This window comes from Protomyctophum bolini (genome assembly GCF_963924005.1).
Source record: "Protomyctophum bolini genome assembly, chromosome: 12".
Taxonomy (NCBI): Eukaryota; Metazoa; Chordata; class Actinopteri; order Myctophiformes; family Myctophidae; genus Protomyctophum; species Protomyctophum bolini.
Genome location: NC_137873.1, coordinates 28879359 through 28905363, shown reverse-complemented (window position 1 = coordinate 28905363; position 26005 = coordinate 28879359). Strand labels below are relative to the sequence as shown.

Below are 26005 nucleotides of genomic sequence, written 5' to 3'. Positions count from 1 at the left end.
TACCATTGAGAAGCATGCTGGTGAATGATCTCTCCAAGTCCCTCTTGTGTTGCGTGTCAGGGACAGTTGCGTGCGAAGGGCACGTGAGGTCAATGCGACCAATCCGGCACCTGAAATACACTACTCTGGCCGTCTATAAAACACCCAACCCGGCATCTTTTACCAATGGCTCCGACTTTATCCAAGAAAACCTAGATTAAAAACAAACCCTGACTGTTATGTAGGCTACTTATTTACTCTGTAAACCTATACTTCAAAACTGGACAGTGGACACTGTCTGCAACACGTTTCGGTGAGTCAATATATTTGCCTAATTATAGCCTATCTAAGTGTATTGTATTGAGTGGCCACTTAATTGCTTACACTGCTGTTTTATTTACTGTCTCTCCATTGTTTCTTCCCCACTGCCAATCAAGGCACCCATTCAATAATTAAATCTGGTGTATTTGAATGGTTTCTATGTACGAGGCTATACGTGTGCACTGTGCACGCTTAGTTTAATAATATTTATGACTTTAATTACTTCTTCCCCCCCCCCCCCCCCCCATCTATCCATGTATGTTCAGATGATGATTCCACCAGGAGAGTGTCTCTACGCTGGCCGGAAGAGGAGGAAACCTGTCCAAAAACAGTTGAGTTTATTGCTTTTACTCTTGCTAAACATTTTATTGTTAACTGCCTCTTGAAAGTATGGTAGGCCTATACCTTAATTCTGTAGAATTGTCGATTTTGTGTTTCGTTTCGAGTTGCTAACAAGCAGTACACAACTTTTGTTAAAACTTTGTGTATGTTCATGATCTGTCACCTGTTGGTTGTTACAGTAGCAGTAGGTAATTCGCATCCTCCTCCTTATATTGACACCAATACTAACAGAGTTGCACTTGCAACTGGTTTGCACATACACAAACCTATATTTATGATACCAGCTGTAGAGAAACTATTGACAACATATATCTTCACTGATGAGAAGATGAGCCGAGAAGGCGAGAGAAAGGAAATGGAAATTGTTTGGACATTTACAAAACAGACCCAAAAATATGCAGACAATTTAAAAATCATACTCTTGGGAGTGAGAATGAATCCATTACATATACCAGCTAACACCAGCTGCCAGAAACCTCATTTATACCTATAATCATACGTCAACTTTTTATGTTTTATTTATTTTCATAACTGTATGTCATAATAATAATAAATAAATAAATAAATATATCAGGGATTTATATAGTATTAGTACTCAAGTACTCAAAAATGCTTTACATGTGTTGGGGCCAGGAGAGAGAACATAAAAAAGGACAACTTTATTAGGAAGAAAAGAAAGAAGAAAAAAATATAAATTAAAATTAAAATACCCAATAAAAGATAAGAATTAAAAGCAATAAAACAGTAAAGTTAAAATCAAGTCAAATTTGAAGGGTCTAAACAGGAGGGTTTTCATCATCATATGCAAGCATTGCACATACCGGTAAGTAGTGAAAATAGCAGATCTACAAGATCTTCGCTGCGTTTTGTGAGCTTGTAGATTGGCTATTTTTTACAATTTTATATTTTAAAAACTATATAGGCTATATATATTGTAAAAAAAAGGGAATGTTTCAGACTGGTTTCCACCCAATATGCATAAGAACATAACACTTAAATTATCTTAATGTTAATGTTTTAAAATTAATATTTATTAAAACATTTGTTAAATATTGAATTAAATCAATAAAGAATTATGGCTACTCATTTAGAATTTACTGACATGCAAACTTATTCTGCCAAATACCAAAATAATCTTTTCAGATTAATTCAAATTTCCTTGAAAGGTTCAAATTAAGCATGTTTAGTTACTATTTTTAAAACAACCACAAATTCAACAATGTTCAACTACTTTGCATTCTTTAGCCAATACTTTCATGACCGGCGGAGTCTATAGTGTCAAATTAATTGGCTCAGTAATGCGACAAAAACAAAAGAATCTCCATGAATTCAAGGCTTCATGGGGTGTGTAATTGATAAAAAATATTTTTTTTGGGTGAACAACTCCTTTAAAATGTTTCTTTGCTGGCTGCGTCACATGCCTTCTAACTGTCAAGGACCCCCACATGAATGTGTATTTGGCTACAGACATCTAAAATATTCTGTGCAAGGGACCCCCATACAAAGTTTTTGTTGTTAAAATATTCAGAATTATTAAAACATCTTCAACATTTTTCAAGAAAACAGATCTACAAGCTCGTTTCAAATAGCAAATGATAGATAGGGTTAAAGTGGTTAAACAGAATTTTATTGCTAACTTGGAACCAACTAACAAGAACCCCTGGGCGTCCCTGGACCCCACTTTGAGAACCAGTACCCTAATTGATTAAAATGTCATATGTATGTTTTATTTTTTTATTTTGATTGCATCATAGCAGAGACTGGGTTCAAATCCCAGGTAGGACATAAAAGTTATTGATTGCAGCTTTAAGATATTTATTTTGTATTTTTGAGGGCCAATGCACAGCTTTGTGTGTTTGTTGGTGTGTTTGAGCACAGAATGTGATGATTTGATTGGCTAATGTATGATGCTGTATGATGATAAGAGTGACTATCACTTCACGCAAGTGTGATTTTTTACAATATGTTTAGATTGTACAAGCAGAGGTGCAGGAACGAGAGAGTGCTTGGACTGTGACACAAGTCACAAGCCTCATTTGTACATAATTGGTTGATTCGTCAGGTTGTGTATACATTGTACATGTAAAATCAATAAGGAATCACTCAGATTCAATGTTTTCTTTTTTTTCCTTCCTTTTAACACTATAATAATGCATGGTTCTTTATTGATTGTTTGTCACCATTGTAAAGGAGGAATCTTCAAATCTGCCTCCAAGGGTTAAAAGGTGCAATTAATTTGCACAAATTGTACATGTACATGTACCTCTTTTGCAAGTGAGACCTGGCCAAGACAGGGTCAAAGCAGTAGGCCTACATCAAATTACAAAATGATAAGAAAGAGTGCAACAAACGTTTGTGGTGAAAAAGCTTATTTTTCCAAGTGGCAACTTAGAACATTTTACATATTCTGTAAAAAATAAACTCAGTCCTCAGTATTAATTAATTTATTTGTAACTCTGGGGGGGTTATATGATTTTCTCATATTAGATGTGAGCACTGGTTTCCACTGAAAGTTTCAGGCTCCTTCATGCCTGTTAGCAGTGAAGTTATATTTTATAGTTCTTACTAGTTTGTCCTGATCTCTCTCTCTCTGTCTGTCCCACCCCCCTCTCCACCCCAGGAAGACTTCGGCATCCATTGTGAAGACCAATCCGTCCAAACGGCACAGGGACCGTCTCAACGCAGAGCTTGACCGTCTGGCCAGTCTGCTGCCCTTCACCCCAGATGTGATCGCCAAGCTGGACAAGCTGTCTGTCCTCCGCCTCGCTGTTTCCTACCTCCGTGTCAAGAGCTTCTTCCAAGGTGGGCAGTGCCAGTGACATACTGTAAAATCAGAGTGTACAAATGTAACCCTTAAGGACTTGCTTGAACCCCAGCATCGCTATATCCCTATTATTCCTATTCTGGGGGGAACATTTGCCTGATTGACAGCTTTGTATGACTTTATAAGAAAAGGGCTGGTCATGTCATAAACCTTTCAGGAACGGTCAGCAAGTACAGTTGCAACCCATGTCCATTTAGTGAGTTAGTTTATTTTTATTTCGGCCATTTAAAAACAAAACAAATGGTTGGTTGTACAGTAGCCTACTTAGTCAACATTGTGACTATTTTAGCCGAAAAGGTATGGGCTGAAGCAGAAAGCCCACATATTTACATAATTAAAAAAATAATATATATATAATAAAATATCACAGTAGCATATATGAAATGCACAATTGAAAATAAAGTATCATGAAGCTACATTAAAATACAACTAAATGTTATATCTATCTATATACATAAATTATACTATACATGTTTATTTATTACATTTTATATATTTTATGGAGGGACAGACAGTAGGCTGACAGGAAATTGGGATAGAGATGGGGGGAAGACATGCAATAAAGGCCGTCGGGATCGGGAGTCGAACCCACGGCACACTGCCAGACTGGGTTACCAGCCAAGGTGCCTGGACCTCTGAGCCATGGCTTGGTTGAATGCTTGATTCTGATTGGTCAATCACTGAATTCAGCAGTGAGTTATATCTTGATAATGACCGCTCCGCTCTATAACAGACCGCTGCCTAATCAAACCCTCTGAGCACCAGCTGTGCGGCTGCGCCCCGTTTGATTTACTGCTGTTTCCAACATGACAGCCATGTAAACACACACTGTGACACACAATGTTATTTACATCTAAACATTGCTCTCAAAAATATTTTTGAAAACATTTGAGCGAAAAATAGACGAAACAGTACCCGAAAATGGATTCTATTTGCACTGCAGCTGGGCAGACACAGCCAGCGCAAACTTATGGAATACTTTTCGTGTTGTTTTGAGTCAATTTATTAATTTATGTTAGGTAGCCATGTAATAAGCGAGATAATATCTGGCTAGGTGGTCATTGTCGGGAGAAAATTCACCGATAGGGAGTTAAACCACAGAGGCGAAGCCGAGGTGGTTAAACTCCCTGAAGGTGCAGCTTGGAAGTGATTTATTATGAGCCTTGTATAATATTGCAGTGGAGTTGAGGTTGACTAAATCTTGTAGTTTCAGTGTACTTGTGGATTTTACTGTGCAGCTGACACGAGGACAGTGTCAGTGTGTGGGGTGCGTGCGTGCGTGCGTGCATGTTGTTATACCTACTAAATTGAACTTGGTGTGTTTGCAACAGGCTGTTGAATTGCAAGCAAATGTCCACATACAAACTGGAACTTGTTTATTCAGTGACGATCCACACCAGATGGGGGAGCTTGCAAGTCACGGTTGGAGGAGACAGTGGAACAAACCAATCACCTGGCATTGTTGGCCCATTGCTAACAACAAGAAATGAGAACATTTTGACTAGTTTGGCTGGCTAGTCTTTGGACATGATGATAATCGAGACCAAATACAGTGCTTCGTTTTGGTCACAAACCAGTCATTTTGTTACGTGTGAACATACTAAATTCAAATCCATTTTACAGGGGCCTTTAATGTGGCCATGTTGTGTTTGATTGAGTGGTGGTGGTGCTCGGTTGTTGTGGGCGGTTTCGGCAGTTTGGTGTGTGTTGTAACAGTTTGACTGAGTGCTTGTGCCAGTCAAAAAAGTCTCAAATTATAGGTTTAAGTAAGTCAGTCAAACAGCATGCAACAGCAGGATGCATTGATTCATTCAATAAGAATACTACAACATAATAATGTACAAAATATTACAATATATGCTATAAATTACAAGCTTGGGATAAAATACACAACAATCAAGCTTGAATGTCAGAACAAATGTATTGGAAGAGTCAAATAATAAGCAGTATAGGTTTGTGGGTATCAGTGATTGTAAGGGTCCATTCCATATTTATATTTAAACAAAATGATTACCAGAACACATGCATGTGCGTGAGTGGATGTGTGCATGTATGTGTTCGTTTGGATGTACGTAGTCTCTCGCACTGAAATCCCTGAGCATTGTGAGATGAAATCATTGTATTGTCTCTCCACTTTTTATAAGTGCATAGTGAACCAGAAAATTGTATTAATACATGGCTGCAGTATTGTACACGCATGTATGCAAACAAAAACTATGCAGACAACATATTGCAAACAATGCACCAAGACACCCCCACACTCCAGCCACACCCCATTGTGTCTTACCCTCTTGCTGCCCTCAATTTCCTCTCTCTACTGTCCTGTCTAAATAAATGGGCGAAAGGATTCCACATGCATGCCGGTTTAATGACGCACGCACGCACGCACGCACGCACGCACGCACGCACGCACACACACCACATGTGCACACACCACATGTGCACGTAGACAATATATTCTGTTCTGTTCATGCACATCAAGCTTTCATTCTGAGGCGATGGCAAGCTTCAGTCAGTTTGACCAAAATAAGGACATAAAACATGAGACTTGATACATGGGACTTGTCCCTAGAGATGATGTGACCTTACCTCTGTCCATGATGGAAATGTATGTATGATGGACAAATGTACATACAGAACATGACTGGGCCATGGCCAGGCTCAACTAGAAACAGATGACATTCAGCGGTTCAATTAATCTACTGGCTGGCCATATTGGCTGTCATTTTGCACCGACTGAGAAGGTTTAGCAATAAAAGCGATTGATGGTTCAACACATCATTAGAATGTTGTGTTTTTGACAAGAAAACGAAAGACATCAGTGACCATATCAGGGACGCAAGACGTATTAAATTATTTAAACGGTATCGGTATAAGATATGTATATTTTTGGCAGGATTCAACTCCAAGTCCGAGTTTTGTCCGATTTAACAAACTGTTTATTACAGACTTTACAGGGAAAGGCTGCACAGAATGATATGACCGTCAAAAAGGTCAGCAATGGTCATTACTCTACATTACCTAATAATAACTGTAAATACTGGGGGTAATTGGGGTCAATTTTTTTGGCTATAATTCAGTAAAAGTCCAATTTAATTGAAACTAGAACAAAACAGAGATAACTCAACTTATCACCTAGGAGAAAAGCTGGAGCTCACCCAGTGTGTCTTCTGTTTGAAGGGGACTATGATCTGTGGACACTTGTTCTCTCTCTTCACATGTCTCACTGGTCACTACCCACTGGTGTGTGTCAGTTCTTGTCTAGTCTCTGCCTGGTAATTGTACAGATTGGGCTGTCACCATATAACAGAGGCCTAAAGTAACTGACCTGCTACAGCAGACAGCTTAGGCGTCTGCTATGACGCTCAACAGGAACAGAGCTGAGAGAACACAGCGTGTGTGTGTCTGTCTGCCTGTGAAATCCACCGCATGAGCTCTTTGTTGACCTTAACACTATTGTTAAGGTCTTGTCTTACACAATTACATTGGCGTTAAGAGGGCTGAGTGTGCATGTGTGTAGTGAGCATGTGTGTGCCAGTGTAAATGTGAAGCGACATCCCATTATGCCTGGTTTAATTCAATATTTGGTGCGTGCGTGCTTGCCTTGCATGCAATTGCATGCGTGCATATGCGCATGTGTGTGAACATGCACATGTACGTAACTGGTGAACTAAATGAAATAGTAATTTAAAAAAAGTAAAAGTCATTTAATATTTAAAGTGACGTTTCTGTTGAAGAGTGACGTGCATGGAGCACCAAAGTGAGACTTTAGCGTTATCACGCCCCTGGTTCAATAGGCAGTGTACAAGAAGTACACTGCCTCAAGTGCACACTGTCTCACAAGTCCTCACAAACAAAAGACATAATCCAGTTGCAATTTTCATTTCAAGAATAGGTTTGTGTCACACTATCCATGAAAAGCAAGAAAGATGATCCAAAGAAAAATATTCCCCATGAAATTTCATGAAGAAAAAACTCTAGTCCACTCTCCAAACAAAAAGTCTTTAAATACCAGTGTCATGCCATGCTAGTGTTCTTACGTTCCCACTGATGGGTCGATCAACCCTGATATAATGTATGACAAGATTTGTGCTTTATCCACAGCTGTACTCCATGAAGTATATTCCCCATTGATCTCATCTTTGTTTTGTTTACTGTAGTGTTGGGCAATGGCAACACAGTCACAGATGTTAAAATATCACGTGGTAACATTCTGCATGTTTAGATATTACACGTAAATTTAAGTAAAACACGATTTCCTTGTTATTGCCTATGAAAGTGTTTATATGTGAGGACTGAGGAGATATTGTTTTTTACAGGAGCAATCGTGGAGTTTCTATTCAGACACAATTGCAATACTCACCTTGTTAAGCAATTACACTGATTTATACTCACAAGCTACTCTCAATCGTTGTGAACTTGTTGATATGCTATTTTTGGTACGCAACACTGGCACGCAACCAGTATAATAACTCTGGCATTAGATAGCACTCCACTCTGCATGACCCTGCCAGATGGGAGAGAGACATAGTGTAGATAGAAGGAGAGAGAGAAAGAGCAAGTGAGTGATGGGCGAACATGTCAACCATACAATTCAATAATGTGTGAGTCAAACCCTGTCAAGCCTGAACGAGTCCAAATCGCCTGTAACTCGTTTATCTCATTTCCACAGCTACTGCCAAATCTGGCTACAGACAAATCAGTTGTACAGTAGTTAGACGTGTTTCAAGCGTTTGGAAAAATGTGGACGAGTATTTGATTGGTTGATTTATTGAATCATTTATTAATACGCGTAGCACTAATATGCATCTTCGGAGGCCAAATCACAAGTGGACAGCTCTAAACACTGGTCTGCACATGCATTGAGGATGTATTGAGCAATCACCCAGACCACATTCGGGGATGGTCAGGGGATGCATGTGACCACAATCATTGTGGATGCAAATGCGTCCTCTGGTTCCCGACTGCATTGATTGAATATCCCCTGTGTCATCTTCTTAAACCACTTAAACCCTTTAAATACTTTGTTGACTGGAGTCTCGCAAGGGTCTATACCAGGGACACTCCTTTTTTCTATTTACACCCAATCTCTTTGCCGCAATCTCCAGTGGTGTAAAGCAGGGGTTCTCAACCCGTGGGTCGCGACCCCTCAGGGGGTCGCCAAATAATTTTGGGGGGTCCCCAAATTATATTAAAAAAAACGTTTATTTTATTTTCTTTGCAACTGAATGGCTGGAAAATGGAAATGAAGAGTTTACATGGTACACATAGTACATGCATACATCTTCCCTAATTATATTATATCTGGTTTCAGTATTTATTTATGATGTATTGTCTCTATTATTAAGGTTATTGTAGCAGTCAATTTATATTGGGGGTCGGGAGGGGGCGGGGCGGGGGTCCCGAGACATTGCCAAAACATTTCCGGGGTCCCCGGCCAAAAACGTTGAGAACCCCTGGTTTAAAGTAACTTGTACATTCACTCAAGTATTGTACTTAAGTATGTGTTTGGGACTTATTACTGGAGTGTTTCCAATTTTCAATACTTCTTACTTCTACTAATCAGAGGCAAATATTTATAAACAATTATTTGGGAAACGTGTGAAATGGGACATTCTGCAAAATTACTTAAATGAGAGTAATATTTTAATGCAAATACTTTTTTACTTTTACTCAACTTCACAAGGAGCATAGGTCTGTGCGCTAACTGGTTCAACCACAAGGCACAAGGCTGTTTTTCAGTACCGCACACAACACATTGGCATCTCAATTGAGCTAAAACAGGACAATAAAATAGAAAAAAATGAAAGAAAACACACATTTACATGTAAAACATATATAAATAGAGCCAATAAAAAACATCAAAGCAAAACACATCTCGAATGTGTGATGAAATGTTTTGGTTTTGGTGGTGTATTTTAAAGAGTGCTTGCGTGTGTGCAAGGCACATACTTGCATGCGTGTGCACAGCAGTGTGCCCATGCACACGCATGCGGCTGCATGTTTATGTGTAAGAAAAAGCCATCTTCTTTCTAATGAATCCAAACATCTGCATTACTTCATGCCTGACAAACCTATGATATCACATGTGCATCTCCAAGCAGCCGATGAATAAAACAAAGCTGTCCATAGAGTGCATAGGTCGCAGTCTCATATTTCACACAATGCTCGAGCTTAAAAGGCACCCACGTGAACACAATGTAAATGCATATATTATGTATTTGCTCAGGCTTACTATGCCCTCGTAGAGTGATGGTATTTTGACCAGGGGGGATGTTGCTGTATAGAGTCAGACAGAGGAGAAAACGATTACTCGTCACGCTATAGCGTGAGGTAGGGATGACCCCAATATGTCATCCTACAGGCCGAGGGGCACTGTGCTTGGTCTTTTGGCTCTGTGATTAGAACCCCAGCCATTTGGCAACAAGACATGCTTTTGTCCTGAAGCCGGGATTCTGAATATAGGATTCTTAATTCATAATAATATTTGATTGTTCTGAAAATATAATCAAAATATCCCATCTACAAGCTCAGAACGTGCATCATGACATGTTGTGACTTTATAGATCTGCTATTTTTGAAAACTTTAAAAAATGTACATTATAGTAAAAAATATGTTTCTTACGTCTTTGGATATTTTCATCTATATGCCCAAACATGCCAAAAATAGCAACACCAGGTTAAAAGTGGTTAAGGAGTGATTTTTTGCTTAATGCAAACAATATGAATGCGTGACTTCCAACAAAGACACATTTTCCCAATTTAAAGTCTTGGCCTCATTCGTTTTTGTCAGTCAAGAAACCAGTGCAGTTAAATCCTCAGTGTCTATTTGTACATTCTCAGAGTTAAATGAAAACAGGATTGTCCTGTGAATCATTTGAATGTTCAACTATTCCAGATATCTTCACTTAGGTTTACAATAATTAGGTTTCACTATTGCATGCATGTGAGTTTGTCAACAATATATTTTGCCTAACATTGTGATAGCTGCTATATGACATAGGATTGTTACTGCAGATTAACATTAGGAAGAAGAGTCATACAGCTATATATATTGCACAAAGTAGCACTTGAGTACTGTACAGAGAATACATAAAATTGACTGCATACCGGTATTTGAATTCAAATGTATTGTTAAATCCACAACATAAGTTCCCAGAGACTAGAAAAACAAGATAACATAGTGTTGTCAATGGCAATGGCAGATAGATTACAGTATATACAGTATATATATACCGTGATGTGAAGATAATTATTTAAGCATTGCATAAAAACCCTGAAATACACAGGGCTCCTTGCTGATTTCCAAGGACCCATGATCCCATGATTGTATTGAACACACGCACGCACGTACGTACGCCTTGTACGTACGTACGTACGTACGCACGCATGTTCGCGCACGCACGCACGCACACACGCACACACACACACACACACACACACACACACACACACACACACAATTAGACCAGCACACACACACACACACACACACACACACACACACAAACAGACCAAACCTTTGATAAATAGCTAAATAATTACAATGTAGTGGCCCTCATTGATTCCAACATGTTCAGTTACATGCACACGCACATGTTACACACATAATACTTTTCATTCATTCAATATTTATAAAACCCACAGACACACTTAATTTCAATCATAGCATAAATAGCAGCTTATATAGATTGACTCCTTTTTTTACTTTTCTGGACGGGAACCCCTTTTGGTGTTTTAAGCATTATGTTTTAAGCATTATGTTAGCTATTGAAAAATAGGAGATCTACAAGCTCATATAGCGCGGCACTGAGTGCCGCGATACGAGCTTGTAGAGCAGCTATTTTAAAGATGAAAAATACAAGGTTCCTGCGTGACAGCAACGATATGCAGGCATGGGCACAAATATGAATAAGCACATACAATAGGCATTCACCGGAAAGCACCCTTGACCCCCCCCCCCCTCCCTCCTGATCACTTAGGGGTCAATGCTAGTGAGGTCTTCATCGACTCCCACGATACAACCCATCAGCTTGGGTGTCAACAGAGAGTTGAATCTAATTGGTGATGGAAGCACCCCCATCAAAGCAGATGAAAGCGTTGTCACGGCCACAGCAATGATGTCCTTTGTTCCTGTGTGGGACCGCACCATATGTCTGTCTGAGACCACACCTCACTTCCACACCATGGCCAAAGCAACCAAGTGCCGTCGCTACCTATACGCACAATGGTCAGCCACGTCCTGTATAGCGAACTTCAAAATGTTTATCAAATCAGCAAAACTCCGGCATTCCCACCATGAGATGAGATGAAATAAAATTACAGTATGATGATGCTTGCAGTTAGAAGAAACTGAGCATCTTCTTCAGTACATGTACAGCCCCACCTGCACCTTCAGTGAGGGACATGTAGGGGATGCAGAACCCAGTATTTGCGCAGTTATGTTCATAATGTACCATATTTATGTACAGTAACAGCATTTTACTCATAATGTGAACACTGTGTGCAATGATTACTATTGGAGAGCGTTAACTTTTTGACAATAGATGTTCAGTTTCAACCAAAACATTATCGCTTACATTACAGAACCTTTAAGAAACACTGCTATAAATGATCTCTGTATGAACTTTTGGTTGATACAAAAGGGCCACAAGGAGCCCTTTGTGTCCCTTTGTGCTAGGGGTAGAAGTACGGGGATCGTGTGATCAGGTATTAGGCTGTCTTTGTCAGAGCATCAGCGTCTGTCCGTGTTTAATAAGATGAGATGACGTCGTTTTGGATTGCATGAATTAGTTAATCTCACAGCTCAGAGATGCCGTGTTGCCGTGGAGAGAGAATAATTGAAATGAAAGACAAACAAAACAAATAGAAGAGAAGAGACGCAAAAGAGAAAGACGAACAGAGAAAGTGCTGGAAAAAGAAGAGTTTGAGAAAAATAAGCACGGAATCCACGACACGCTGCAACCAACTCTCAAAAAGTTTGGCGCGACCCACAGACAATGGCTTACACTAGTCTGCCTGTGTAACTGCAACCAGCTGATTCAGAATGAAAGAAACTTGAACCACAAACTGACCTTTCTAACCTCTTCTATGATTGTCCGCTGTGTGTGTATGTGTTTACATGTGCAATGTGCCTTTAACAAGGCTATGTTTGGTAGCGTGTATAGCGACAGTACAGTGAGCGAGTGGCTTGCGTGACTCAAACAGACTGAGATTCTGACCTCAGAGATGCCATGAAAACGATCTGCCGATTACAGCGAGGAAACACAGGGGACCTGGCAGGCAAAAATGAGCCTGTGGCAAGGGGGAGAGGATACTACAGCAGATGAGAGGAGAGGATGAGAGTGGGAGAAGATCAGATCACAAGAAATATAAGGTGAGGTAGGAGAGGAGAGGAGAGGAGAGGAGAGGACAGGACAGGACAGGACAGGACAGGACAGGACAGGACAGGACTAAGACAAGGGATGCGTGGAGGACAGAGGAAAGATTGAGAGGAGAAGCGAGAAGACAGAACATAGGTGACAGGGGAGGGGGCATTCCTGTGTTTTCTCTGCAATAGGTCTGGTCAAACCAAGGGGATGTGTTGTCAACATCTACATTAAATGGATATATAACTGGAATAGTATTAATTTTTACATAAATGGACCCAGCACACTGTTCAGACTAAGTTCAGACATATGTGAAGTAAACATAAACAAAATATTTCTATACAATGTTCCTTGTTGCTAAATCCAAATAAATGTGTCTGAAAGCATTGTCTAAATTGTGGTGGAAGTTAATGTTAAAGTAGTTACACATAATTTATTCAGGGTTCAATTCAAGTATCCATCATTTAATCAACCAAGAAAAGCAATTTAACTGAAGTATTATCTATATAATTCACCACATCATCCCATCAATTGACGAGCAGTTAAACAGAAACACAAAACAGTCATTTTGTCAGGGAATGGGAAGGACATTGACAGTGTCTAATCCAGAACAAGCCGACATAATGCCTCCTTTCAAGAACTGGTGAAAAATAAGCACCACTCAATCTCAGAGTGTCAATCAGATCATGCACTGGCTCAGGTGGTAGAGCAGCAGTAGATTCAGTGCTTGTTCAAGGACACTTGTCCTGGGCAGGCACATGATTGGAACCTGCAGACCTACTGTACAGCTAGACATCAGTTTCTCTACCTAGCTAAATAACACCTAGGGTTTTCTGTCAGTTCATGGTGGCAGATGATGGCAGCTGTCCATCAATACGTATGTGCTTTCAAGGTCAAAGTCAAACTTGACAAGTCAAAGAGTGTGTGTGTGTGTGTGTGTGTGTGTGTGTGTGTGTGTGTGTGTGTGTGTGTGTGTGTATACATGCATGTGTGAGTTTAGTTTACCATCTTGTATGTTGTGATGAATGTGATAAGAGGTCAAATGGGAGGAAACCTTTCCCAGAGCTTATCAGTTTTAATGCTAAAGGTTAGGGTTGGGTGGAAAACATACCTTGACATGTCACATTATGTGATGACGGTTTCTGTATTAGTATTCCTCACTACCAGAATCAGATTTGAGCACAGATCCTCATTGCAGTTTATGTGAATCAAATATTTAGAGCTAATGTTAAATCATTTCTGTTAAGTCCTTCCAGGCATCAGACAAGACTTCAATAAAATATATCTGGTAAAAAGAAAAAACATCTGGTGGGAAGAAACTGAAAAGGATGGATGCCATGGCCCAGAATGGAATCATATCAACACCAACTAGGCCACTAAAAAGATGGGGAAACATTTTCAGTATTCCATTGTCCATTCCTGTTTCCACTAAAGGTTACATTTTTGCACATACGCTTAATAAATATAATGATATAAATAAATATAATTCCCATATAATTAAGTTAACATTTCAGTGCATGCATCATCTGTCCTGTCTGTGTGTAGTGTACTCATCTTTTTGCAGAAATCTGCCTCTATTGTGTACATTTTTGCAGTGTGTGTGTGCGCGTGTTTTTGAGGGGGGGACAGAAAGTGGGTTTGCCAGTTGAAAAACTGCTGGGGCGAGGCATGCAGTAGGCTTTTAACCTGAAGTGTTCAGGCCTCATTGACCCTGTCACAACCATTGGAGGAACTGGACCCCCCCCCCCCCCACACACACACACACACACACACAGTGTCATCTTGCTAATGAGACTCAAATTTCCTAAGTCATAGCCGGATATTCTCCCCATGCAACCACCACGTGTGTGTGCGCACACACACACACACACACACACACACACACACACACACACACACACACACACACACACACACACACACAAGTTCCAGCAATGCATAGGTGGAATGATTTGTTCTGCATGCATCTGGAGACCTTTCTTCGACTTTATCAAATTTGCTTTGGCTAACACATTTACAGAAATATCGATCATCTGTCTCTAGTTAGTACAGACATAGAAATACAAAGAGACGTGGCGAATGATAACACACAATAATACTGTAGTTGAACTTTCAATGAAAACAGGAAACATATGATGAAAAATACAAGATCTGTAAGTTCACAAGTTTGGGAGCTTGTAGATCTGTTTGATTTGTATATCATTGCTGTCGGGCAGTAACCTCACATCTCCACATTTCAACTTTCTCCGTTTTCATTCCGTAAAATTATGATAATCACAAGAGTGATTATGAAAACTAGTGAAACTACCACAACACATGATGCAACACTTTGTGAGCTCGTAGATTGTCTATTTTCACTATTCTAAAAGATTTCCACCCGAAGGCAACGATATATAGTTTAAGTGATTAACTGTAACATAAGACAAACGGATGGTTGGGGAATAGACACAGTCAAACACGAAGGCTTGAAGGCTTCTATTGTTTGTTGGAGTTGGAAGTCACTGTGTCAGCGACCTGCGGCCTGTCATACAGCCAAGTTGTGGACTTTGGTCCCTGCAAACTGTCCCTCTTTTATCTCTCTATTCATTCACAAACTCTTTCTCTATACCCTCATTCTATTCTCTCTTTCCTTTCTTCCTTTAGTCTGACCTCAGCCCTCTCTTCTAGCGTGTTAATACTTAATGTGGTCTGGTAAAAATGAAGTAAAGATTCCTTTCTTTTTTTTATGGTGTGTGAATGCCCCGCTATGTATGTAAGTTCCGTGCCTGAGTTGGACCTATTAGTTCGGCATTGGCCTCTTCGCAGGGTCTCATGTGATGTCAGACAGGACTCAGGAGCACGAGAGAGGTTGGTGGGAGAGAGCTACCCTGTTGCCCCATCTGGCGACCTGTAGCATTGGGTCATTGGTCTGTCAATTAAGGGTAGATCACCACAGAATAGAGCTCTATTGTGCGTTTCAAATGCAGCTGCCTCACAAAGCCACAAGGGTGATCTCATGAGTTTAATTTAAAAATTAGATATTTGGTGTCTGATAACTGGAAACAGCCACTGCCATGACAATCGCACTAGTATTATGTTTGGTGTTATCTGAGGGCTTTCACTGTTGTGTGGATGTAAGGATATGTTGGCAATTATATTTGACTTTTATGTATTTTATGCCACATAATCATTTAACCCTGGATTCAAATGTGGTAATCCAATCTCTGGGGAGCATGGAAGTACACAGCAAATTCCATGGCTGCTTGAGGCTAAAAGCGAATGTCAGTGTTTGCTTCACATGTCCATTTTACATTTAGTACATCATCTCATATCTCTGATGTTTTAGTATATGTGCTGTAAAAAGGTTATTGTATTATATTATATTTTTGCAGTTAAATATAGTTTTTCTAAACTCTGATACCGTGTTGAGATTTGAGAGAGAGAGAGAGAGAGAGAGAGAGAGAGACACAGAGACAGAGACAGAGACAGAGAGATAGAGAGACACTTGAGAATTGAGCTTATGAGTCACACAAGTTGGACTTCAAACCTTCCCTCCTCCTCCTAACGGGAGCAGGTGTATCCTACATGCGTGATCACTGCTGTGGGTGGATTGTATGTACAGTATACTGTATGTGTGTGTGACATGTGTGCAATGAAACTCCCAGCCCCTCCCCCCCTCCGCTCCCCTCCAGGGTTGCGTGATGAACATCTAGCATTTGTGAGTTCGCCAGAGGGAGGGCGGGTTGGTTGGATGTATGGATGGATGGATGGATTGAAATGAAACAGCATGGATATGTAGATAGACAGCCATCAGAATAAATGCTGGTAGATGGATGAATGGATATATTGATAGATACAAAATAAGGATCAATGGATGGATACATATTCAATTCGAAGTTAGAGGTTTGGAGCCCCATTCTCCAAATGCAGCAGCATATAATAAGATAATTACATGGATTAATAACATAATCTAAGCACCGCAACGGATGAGAGATGGCCATATAGGTGTACATGTGGAGGGTTGGATCGATAGAGGAAGAGAGAGAGAGGGGTTGGCCTGGGTGGTATTTGCGTATTTGTCAGAGAGAAATGGCGTGCCTCTGGGCTCTGCTGTATATGTTTCTGCTACCATCAGAGAGGGAGAGAACAAAGGGGAGGAGACATGAAGGAAGGGCTGAAGAGAGGCAGGAGAGGAAGAGGCCTCAAGAGAGAAGAGAAAAGAAGAGAGGAGAAATTAAGTGTGTTGACCACATGATGGCCCTTGTGGCTCCAAAACATTCATTGATAAATATGTGGTTGGAATCTACAGCAGGAATAACTCAATAACTAAAAAAAGGTACAAAAGAAAAAGCTTCATATGAAACCATCGTGATATTCACTATCCTGTTCAAATTGCCGCCAGTAATCATCAGGTAGAAATACAATTATTAAATGTGTCATTTGTGTCAGTCATGCTGACACAGGCACAGGACTGTACTGGCCTTACGGTTACAAAATGACACCTGCAAAAGCATCTGCTCTGCTTGTATTATTGTTTTAAATGGAGACCAGTTTCATGCACATGTGTTCCACGTGTCTTTGTTGGCTCTGGTGCAAGTATATGATGCATTTGTGCGTGCATGCGTGTGGGGGGCGGTGCAGTGAAATCCTCACTTTTACACTCTCATAGTTAAATTAACCGAGGATTTTACTGTGTACATATGCTTTCCAGTGTTTACTGTATCCATGTGCGTGCTGCATGGCACGCGTGTGTCTGTTTGTGTGTGCGTGACTGCCTGCTGTCCTGCTACAAATTGTCTTACGCTAATTTCCTATAGCTCTACACTACACTATATGTGCTTTCTATGAAGCAGCGCCAGTAGCCCGCTGCGATAATCCCTGACTGTTGATTGGCCGCTGCCCTCCCACCAGTCAGCAGTCAGCATGGGGTGCGTGACCGGAGAGAATTTGTTGGAACGATTTTCAAAAGCAGGATCACTCCCTGCAGCTCACACACCCCTGGAGCTGCAGCACTCACATCATCACATGCTGGAGTGTGCGTGCGTACACATTGGTTTGTGCATGGCGTGTACATGGCTGCTTTAAAAAATATATCTGTGTGTGTGTGTGACCACAGCAATCACACGTTTCTCCACTCCCATATGCAATGTTAGTGATATGGCCACACAGAATCGTGGGCTAAACATAAGTGTTTTTCTCTGTTTTGGATGCATTTCAAATATGCATTAGCCATGGCAAATGTATACAGGGCTGGCTGTTATATGAGCAATGCAATCGGTGAACCACATGTACTGTACGTTGCACGCCATGTTATCGTGACATCACACATTTGTTATCACTTCTTCCTCGTCACTCCCATTGGTGCTGTCAGGCGGAAACCTTGTACATTTTTGCTGTCTGACACATTTTTGAAACAATGGGAAACAAATGGTTGCCAATAATGACCAACTATAGGGAGGCCAAGTTTAAAGTCATTACGTCTGTCTGTATGTCTTATATTTATACATTAAAAGGCATGATTAACGACATTGGTTGACAACACGACAGGTTCAGTAAGAAGACACTAATGGGTTTTACAGTATATGGTCCCGGTTTAAAACCAATTAGAGTACAATAAATATAAGTTTTTCTGTGCTGCACTCTTCACTCACAATATTTGACTCATGTTGTTATTGTGTTGGCCTAATGTGGTACAGCAGTCCACTTTGCACGCTATCAGATATTCATGCAGTGTGAACACTTTTCTCAGAATGTATTTTATTTTAACTTCCTACTCACTCTCTCTCTCTCCCCATACTGTCTTACTATATTCAGCCATCCAGGAAAAGCCCTGTAGAAGGTCATCACCACAGCCAACTCCACCCCCAGCCCAGGCCTGCACCTCCCTGGGTTCCACCGTGGTTGAGAGTGACCTTCTGCTGGAGGTAATCGTCACCCAGTGGTTTTCTAGAGACCCGTTTTGAAGGCACAATTTCAGCTAATTCAAATTCACCATCTTGGAATTTCCAGTCCCAAATGGAACCGGAAAACAAATGCTATAGGCCCTATAGCATTTGTTTATGCCCTATAGTATAGGGCATAGCAGTCTTTCACACCACCGATCGAAAGCCCATTCATTTTTCCCATAGAGATTTCCGTAAATATTTATACACATGTTTTTTTAAGCCTGCAACCAAGCCATCCAGGCTCTTGATGATTTGATACTGTGATTTATTCAATCTATTATCATACAATTAAAGCCTGGATGGCTGGGTTCCAGGCTTAAAATATGGCATATAAATATTTTCAGAAATCTCTACGGAAAAATATAATGGGTCTGTAAGGGCGGGTCTTCGTTCAGTAGAACCTTCTTTGGAGCAAAATGGAGCATAATTTACCACTGACCATTTAAATGTGAGTTTAACAACACCCTGGTGTCCCCTCTCTGCCAGTCACTGACAGGCTTCGCTTTGGTGATCAGCAGTGAAGGATTCATCTTCTATGCCTCCTCTTCCATCGTTGAATACCTAGGTTTCCATCAGGTAACTTCCACTGATATTCTGTTGGCCTACTGTAAGTGTATGTATGTGTATTCTATATGGTTACTGTATCTATGTCATTCCAGTTCTGCCAGAGAACAAATCCATTTGCCAGAGAATAAATGCTAACGTGACAGCAGCAGGATTTAACCTTGTGAAGTGCCCCTGAGTGAGGCGTTAAATGAGGGAGTGGCCACTGAGCATGCAGAGCGAAGCCCACCACTGCCGACTCAGCTCCATGTTGATAGGCACAGAACAGTAAATAATACACTCTCAGTCTCAGTTATGAAGTACTTTAAATGACAAAAATATCTAGGATTGAGTCGTCATGATCCGCATCTATAGAAAGAAGAAATATTGTTTGGGTATTTTTCTTTCTTCGTTTTCAGCATCATTTTTCAACATGTTCTCTGGCGACCAGGCTCTTGAATGAAAAGTATAGATGTGGTTGACCAAGTCGAGAGATGGAAAAAAAGGCCAATGTGGAATGTGTGTGTGTGTGTGTGTGTTTGCATACAGTACAGTACAATTCTGAAATCCTGGAAACAATAGTTCTCAAATTCTTTCATGGAAGACAGAGCTAAAGTACCACGTCATAAACCAAGCGTGTCTTTTTTTCTCAGTGGCACTGAGGAGAAGCCTTTGCGTGTCTGCAGACACGGATATTATCGGGAGGGTGAATATTTGAGTGTGTGTGTGTGTGTGTGGGGGTGGGTGTTCGGGAAGGGAGGGGGAGTTAAAGACTTGGAGATGGAAAAAAGGGAGGGTGTGGAACGAGGAGAGGAATTACGAGTGTTGGCTCTGGGGTTGCCTGCTTTTTTCATCAGCGGAGAATGTCTGCCGTCATGCGAGCAGCTCTGGAGTCACGCGAAGCACACAGAGAGAGAGAGGGGGGGGGGGAGTAATTGAAATAGAAAGGGAAAAATAAGGATGAAAATACAAAAGGGGGAAAGGGAGTATTGATGACAAATACATTTCTCAAAAACAAGATCAGAAGTATCAGCAGTGTGAAAATGTATAAAGAATAACAAAGATGAAACATTAAATAATGATTAAATATTAATTAATGTATTACATTTATTTTCACTACATTATTTTATATACGCAAGTAAATTAAAGGTGACACAATTAAAGAAACAAGTAAACAATTGGGGCTAAAAGTTGCAGCAAGTTAAGTATATTTAATTTAAATGTTTGCACAGAATGCCAAATAAATATATTCCAATATTATCTGTTTCTGTAAGCATATACTCATCAAAGTTGGCATTCATTCACAATAGGGCACTTACCCATAATTAAATGTATTACAATTTCTATCCATAAAACTCCTTAGTGTATAATATCAATTATCCTAATCCTCTCCTCCTATATTACTTCCCCCAACTCCACCTCCATTGAACTCTGTTGCTCTGTGTCCTTCACTAGCACTTCTTTCTCCATCCTCAACTGTTCTCACACACACACACACACACACACACGTCCATCTCAAGTGCCATAGTTCTCACTCTACCCGTCTGGCCCCGACACTTGTGGTGTGTCCGTTAGTGTAGTTTGCTTGTAGTGAAGTGGAGCGTGGTGCAGGTTAAGTGGAGAGGTCATCGCTCCTGACACACACACAATAAAGACTCCCTGATGTTAACGCTTAATAGGGTCAAGACCCTCCATCCTGGCTATGTCACTGTGTTTGCCCACTCATGCACACACACGCACGAACACACAAACGCACGCACGCACTCTCTCTTACTCAGTTTCTCACTACGAGCTCAGTGGTCTTGAATTTACAGTGTCCGCCCTAAGATTGGGAGGTCGGGGTTCAATCCCTGGCCGGTTCATACCAAAGACTCTACAAACGGGACCCAAAGCCTCCCTGACTGGCACACAGCATCACGGGTACTATAGCGTCATGTCCAGTATACTATACTGTATTGTTCATCAAGCTGCTTTACGCTAAGGAAACTGGAGATAAGCTCCTGCCCTATGGGCCGTAGGGCTCTGTAAGGCCTACTTACTGTACGTACTCTGTTACTCAGACAGATGTAATGAACCAGCTTGAGTTTGAGTCTCTACCACTCTCCATTTCTCAGACAGATGTGATGCACCAGAATGTGTTTGACTACATCCATGTGGAGGAGAGACAGGAGTTCAAACGTCAGCTACACTGGTCCATGTGTCCCCCTCCTGAGACCTCCCAGCAACAAGCTGCCAACCCAGACTCTGCTGTATCCAGCACCATAGGTGAGGCGCTACATTCCACACCGTCAAGTTCAATTACATCGCTTTACAACAATCAAACACATCACACAAACTAAAAGCAGGAGGCTCATACATACTCCAGTTTTAGGTGATGAGTTATCACCTTCATAATGAGTCGAGGCCATCATACTCGCGGTGATGTCCTTAAGCATTGACCCCGCCTCCCTCTGGTTCAGATGCAAAACCCCGTGCCTGCAAAACCGCCCACCCAACTTCTAGACCAATCAGTGAATGGTGTGATAGCTCCAGAGTGAAAGGACTTGTCTGACAGTAAAAACGGAGATGTGTCGGTGTCCGAGGCGAATGACATGTTGTAGTTTTCTAACCCTTAAAAAACTACACCGCGGTGAAAAGCTATCACCTCAAACTGGAGTATGAATGCAGCTTAAGGGTTCAGCACCATGGAGAGCAATCATTTTGGAACACACTATTTTCATGAGCAATCCCTGACCCCGACAGAGTTAACGTTAGTGGGGATGAATCACTCACTGGTAACTATCTGACTGATCCTGCTCATAATTAGGCTAGTTCATTGACAATGAGTCAATGCACTCAAGCTCACTCACTGTTGACAAGTTATTGATGATAGCTTCAATTGACTTTTTTGCCTCAATGGAGGCAATTCAATGTGTTGTGTATGTACTGCATTCTTATGTGTGTTGTAGGTGATGACTTTGTGGCGGGCAGTCTATTCAGTGCTCAGGAGATGGATGGTGTTCCGTCAGAGCTGGTTCCATTCCTATCTCGCGGTTTCATTGCTCGTGTCCGCTGCCTCCTGGACAGCACCTCAGGATTTCTGGTGAGTCATGTGTTCCTCTGCCTATACTCTCCTATATTTACTATCCCATGTTGGGACATGTTAACGTTAAAGGAAGGGTTTATTGAGATACCGGTAGTTCATGTTTGGTGTTAAAGAAACAATGTACTCTCCTCCTCTTAGAAATGGTAAGAAAAAGCTAGTGCCTGTGTGTGTATACAGGTGCATGCCCAATGCCCATGCGTGTGCATTCATATGATGTGTAATCATCGAGGGATAATGGTGCCTTCAGTTTATACGTTACATTAAACATTTTGGTCCTTTAGATTAATTTGTGCCAAAAAAGTGCCATGAACTGTACACAATCATGCAGCTCAAACATAACGCAGAATAATACAAACTACAAGATCTAAAATCATGCATGAAATTGATGAAAGTCATACTTTCATTACTAAAACATCTTAACTGTTTAATGTCACTCTCCTATTGTTCAATTGGCAGAAGATCCCTGCCAGCCTACGCAAAACAACACACTTCAAAGAGTTTTACACGAGCTGGTGGTGAAAGTGAGAGAGAGAACTCTCAACACAGAATGCACTGGGAACCGTTATGTCAGATATTCACATGTCACAATAAACCAAAAGGATTCAGGTTTAAAATCTGTAAAGTTACCATTTAAAAAGGCAGTCACTGTGCTATGTTTTTAAAACCACTAAAGCATTGTCCTTTAGTGAAGCTGTTAAAGTAGCACTACCTTGTGTAGATATAGTTACTCCTCACTAATGCTCATTTCTGTCCACTTCTGTCTCAAAGGTTTGATGTGGAATGTTCTGGAACCTGCCTACAAATGATATAGTTTAATCCAAACCAATGGAAACTACAGTCTTTCTCTTATTGGAAAGTTATCATGTTGAAATAGAAGCCATTGTTGTTAAAAAATAATATAAAAAGTTTGAACTCGTTTGAAATGACCACGAATGATGTCTGAGCTAAAGAGTGATTTGACAGACATGGTGCCATCTTATAAGGAACATTCTTAAGGACCAGTTATATGAAGATAAGGTGGGAAATGGTTGAGGTGCTCCTCCTTTAACTGCTGCATTCTTCCTGCTGATCCAGAGTATGCAGTTCCAGGGCAGGCTCAAGTTTCTTCAGGGCCAAAAGAAGAAGACGGAGTCAGGAGTGCAGGTGCCCCCCCAGCTGGCACTGTTCTGTGTGGCAGTGCCACTCATGGTGCCCTCAATCACCGATCTGAAGCTCAAGGGAATGGCTGTCCGCAGCAAGACCAAGGGAGGAATTGTAGCCACACTGGAACATAGGTGAATATAATATTGTAGTATATATTATAGTATAGTATTAGTATATTTTCAAGTTATAATAATAAAATAAAGAGACTCAAGTCACGAATGGGCATGGATAAGTTCTTCAAAAAATATTCCATTACCATTTACGGTACCTTATAAAAATGTAATGTGTACCATGATCTGTGTAATGTTATGAGCAACTGGGCAATGTCTGATTGGTCCTATATTCATTCCCGTAGCGACAAGAAGCTCCGCGCCTCCCGGGGATCATGTGACAGTAGCGACTTCCTTCTTTTCAACTGGACGAGCTCGGTTCCGGCCCGAGGTGACCCATGTCACCACTACACCCCCTGGACTCCACTCTCTAAAGATCCTGCCCTGCGTTACTGCAATGATGGATTCTATCCACAGGATGAACCCCTCAACTTCTGCTTATCTTCCACGGGAGGTGTGCCCAAAACTTCAGGCGGCCTCCTGGAACATCCCCATCCTTGGGACTCTCAACGGGGACAGGCAGGTTCAGCTCGGAAGCACCCAGCAGGGGCTGGCTACCTGTCGGGTAAACAGGGCAAGTACACCCATTCCCACATGGGAAAAGATTTCAGTGGGTATAGACAGGAAGGGGGTAAAGTGTATGAAGGTCCTCCCAGCGATGTGGAGAGCTACTTTGAAGATGCAGGTGTGATGAAGGCAGATGGCAAGTACATATCTGGTTTAGACTGCTGTAATGGCTTGACGCTACCTGGGAGCGCCATTAAGACTGAACAAGACTCAGACTCTGAGACTACAGGTGGGAGCCTGTATACTATCGGACACAACGGGGCATGGGAGAAACATCGTTATGCTACATCCATGTATGCAGAGCACTACCCCTGCCACGACGTCAAAATGGAGACAGACCACTACAACCATTACAACAACTGCCACAGAAACAAAGGGGAAAATGGAGGCGGGGCCAGCCTCAGTCCTTCTCCAATCAATGGACACCAGAAATACTTGTATGCCGCTGCTGCCGCAAGCAGACTACCCAAGTCTGGAGGAGGAAGTTGCCTTACCCATGGATATGAGAACAGCAACATGGACCATAAAGCCTATAACAATGGAAGCATGAACCAGGCAGAGAAACAACTGGACTATGAGTTCAGAGGCCAAAACCTGGTCCAGGCAATAAAGAGGGAACCTTTGGACTCTCCATCATGGTCAGACACCAACAGTCAGGACATTGGACAGTTGCACAGAGGCATGTTGGTGCCCAACTGTGGTTTAAACACATTAGCGCATAAATCGAACCCATATACCTACATGCAGTAGGTGAACAGGAACATTCGATGATTTGTATGATTTCTTTGTGACACTCATGTGTAGACACTGGTGATATCCACTTCTGACCAACTTGTCCTGAGCTGATGAGAGTAGCAAGTATTCACTGAAGTTATAATGTTCTGGTTTAGCGTGAGGAGCTGGGTGGAATGGGGGGATACAAGTACATGATTGGCAGAATGCTCAGTTGTCAACATTTTGGCATAGGATTCTGCTTTAAATTGTGTAAAATTGCCTTTAGATCATTTCAGACCAGGGTAAAATATATACGGTAGGAGAAATTTCAACTTCCATGTTTGAATGTCATTTTTGTCACTGGTCATCTGGCGTAAGGGATTTTTAGATATCAGTTCCCTACAATGGAGGTGCCAATCTGGAGACCAGAGCAGGAAACGGGCTCATGCATATTAAAGTATGGTGTTTGTCTCGCCCGCTTGTCTGCAATGCTGATATGAATCGTCCAGAACTTGTCAATCTGGAACAGAGTTTCATTATACAACTACTCAATTACTGTACACTGACTTAAAATGGTTTGGTGGAAAAGCAAATTTGTTGCGGTCTGTTTTATTAAAAGTTTATAACTGCTTTTTAAAGTAAAGTTACTGGTACTGGTACATTACAAGTGCGGGTGCATGAGTGAATGTGTCGGGTAATGAATTCAAAAGACAGCAGTTGAACAGTGGTGCATTGTGTCCATCTCCTTGATTGGTCTCAGTGGTTTTGCCTCTTGCTATGAGAAGCAGTGAGTCTTGTATGAGGCCATTGCATCCTATCCCGTCTAAAAAGCCCTTAAGAATAATGTCACCCCTTAAGAATAATGTCACCTTCACTCGATGGCGATGCAGTTAAATTGTGCTCACATGTTTTGGTTTCGTGTATATTTGAAATTAATTTATCTGCTATTTGGCTCAAGGTTTATGGTGTAAGCCAGCCAGCATCATGTATTTCCCACTGGGTCTGTACTGTTTGTTACTAATAATACTAATTAAGCGCATATAAGATAATAAGGTTGCAATAATATTTGACATTTCTTAGGTTTC

General features: G+C 41.1%; 1 protein-coding gene across 1 annotated transcript; it reads left to right on the top strand.

Moving 5' to 3' along the window:
• Positions 1-569: 569 nt before the first annotated feature.
• On the top strand, positions 570-24956 carry ahrrb (aryl-hydrocarbon receptor repressor b; the record flags this gene model as incomplete). The annotated part of the gene is made up of 8 exons (XM_080779003.1): positions 570-631; positions 3263-3444; positions 18628-18737; positions 19245-19334; positions 21416-21566; positions 22250-22383; positions 23461-23660; positions 23885-24956. 8 exons carry the CDS (start codon positions 570-572, stop codon positions 24954-24956), a joined length of 2001 nt encoding a protein of 666 aa, XP_080635129.1.
• Positions 24957-26005: the final 1049 nt, after the last annotated feature.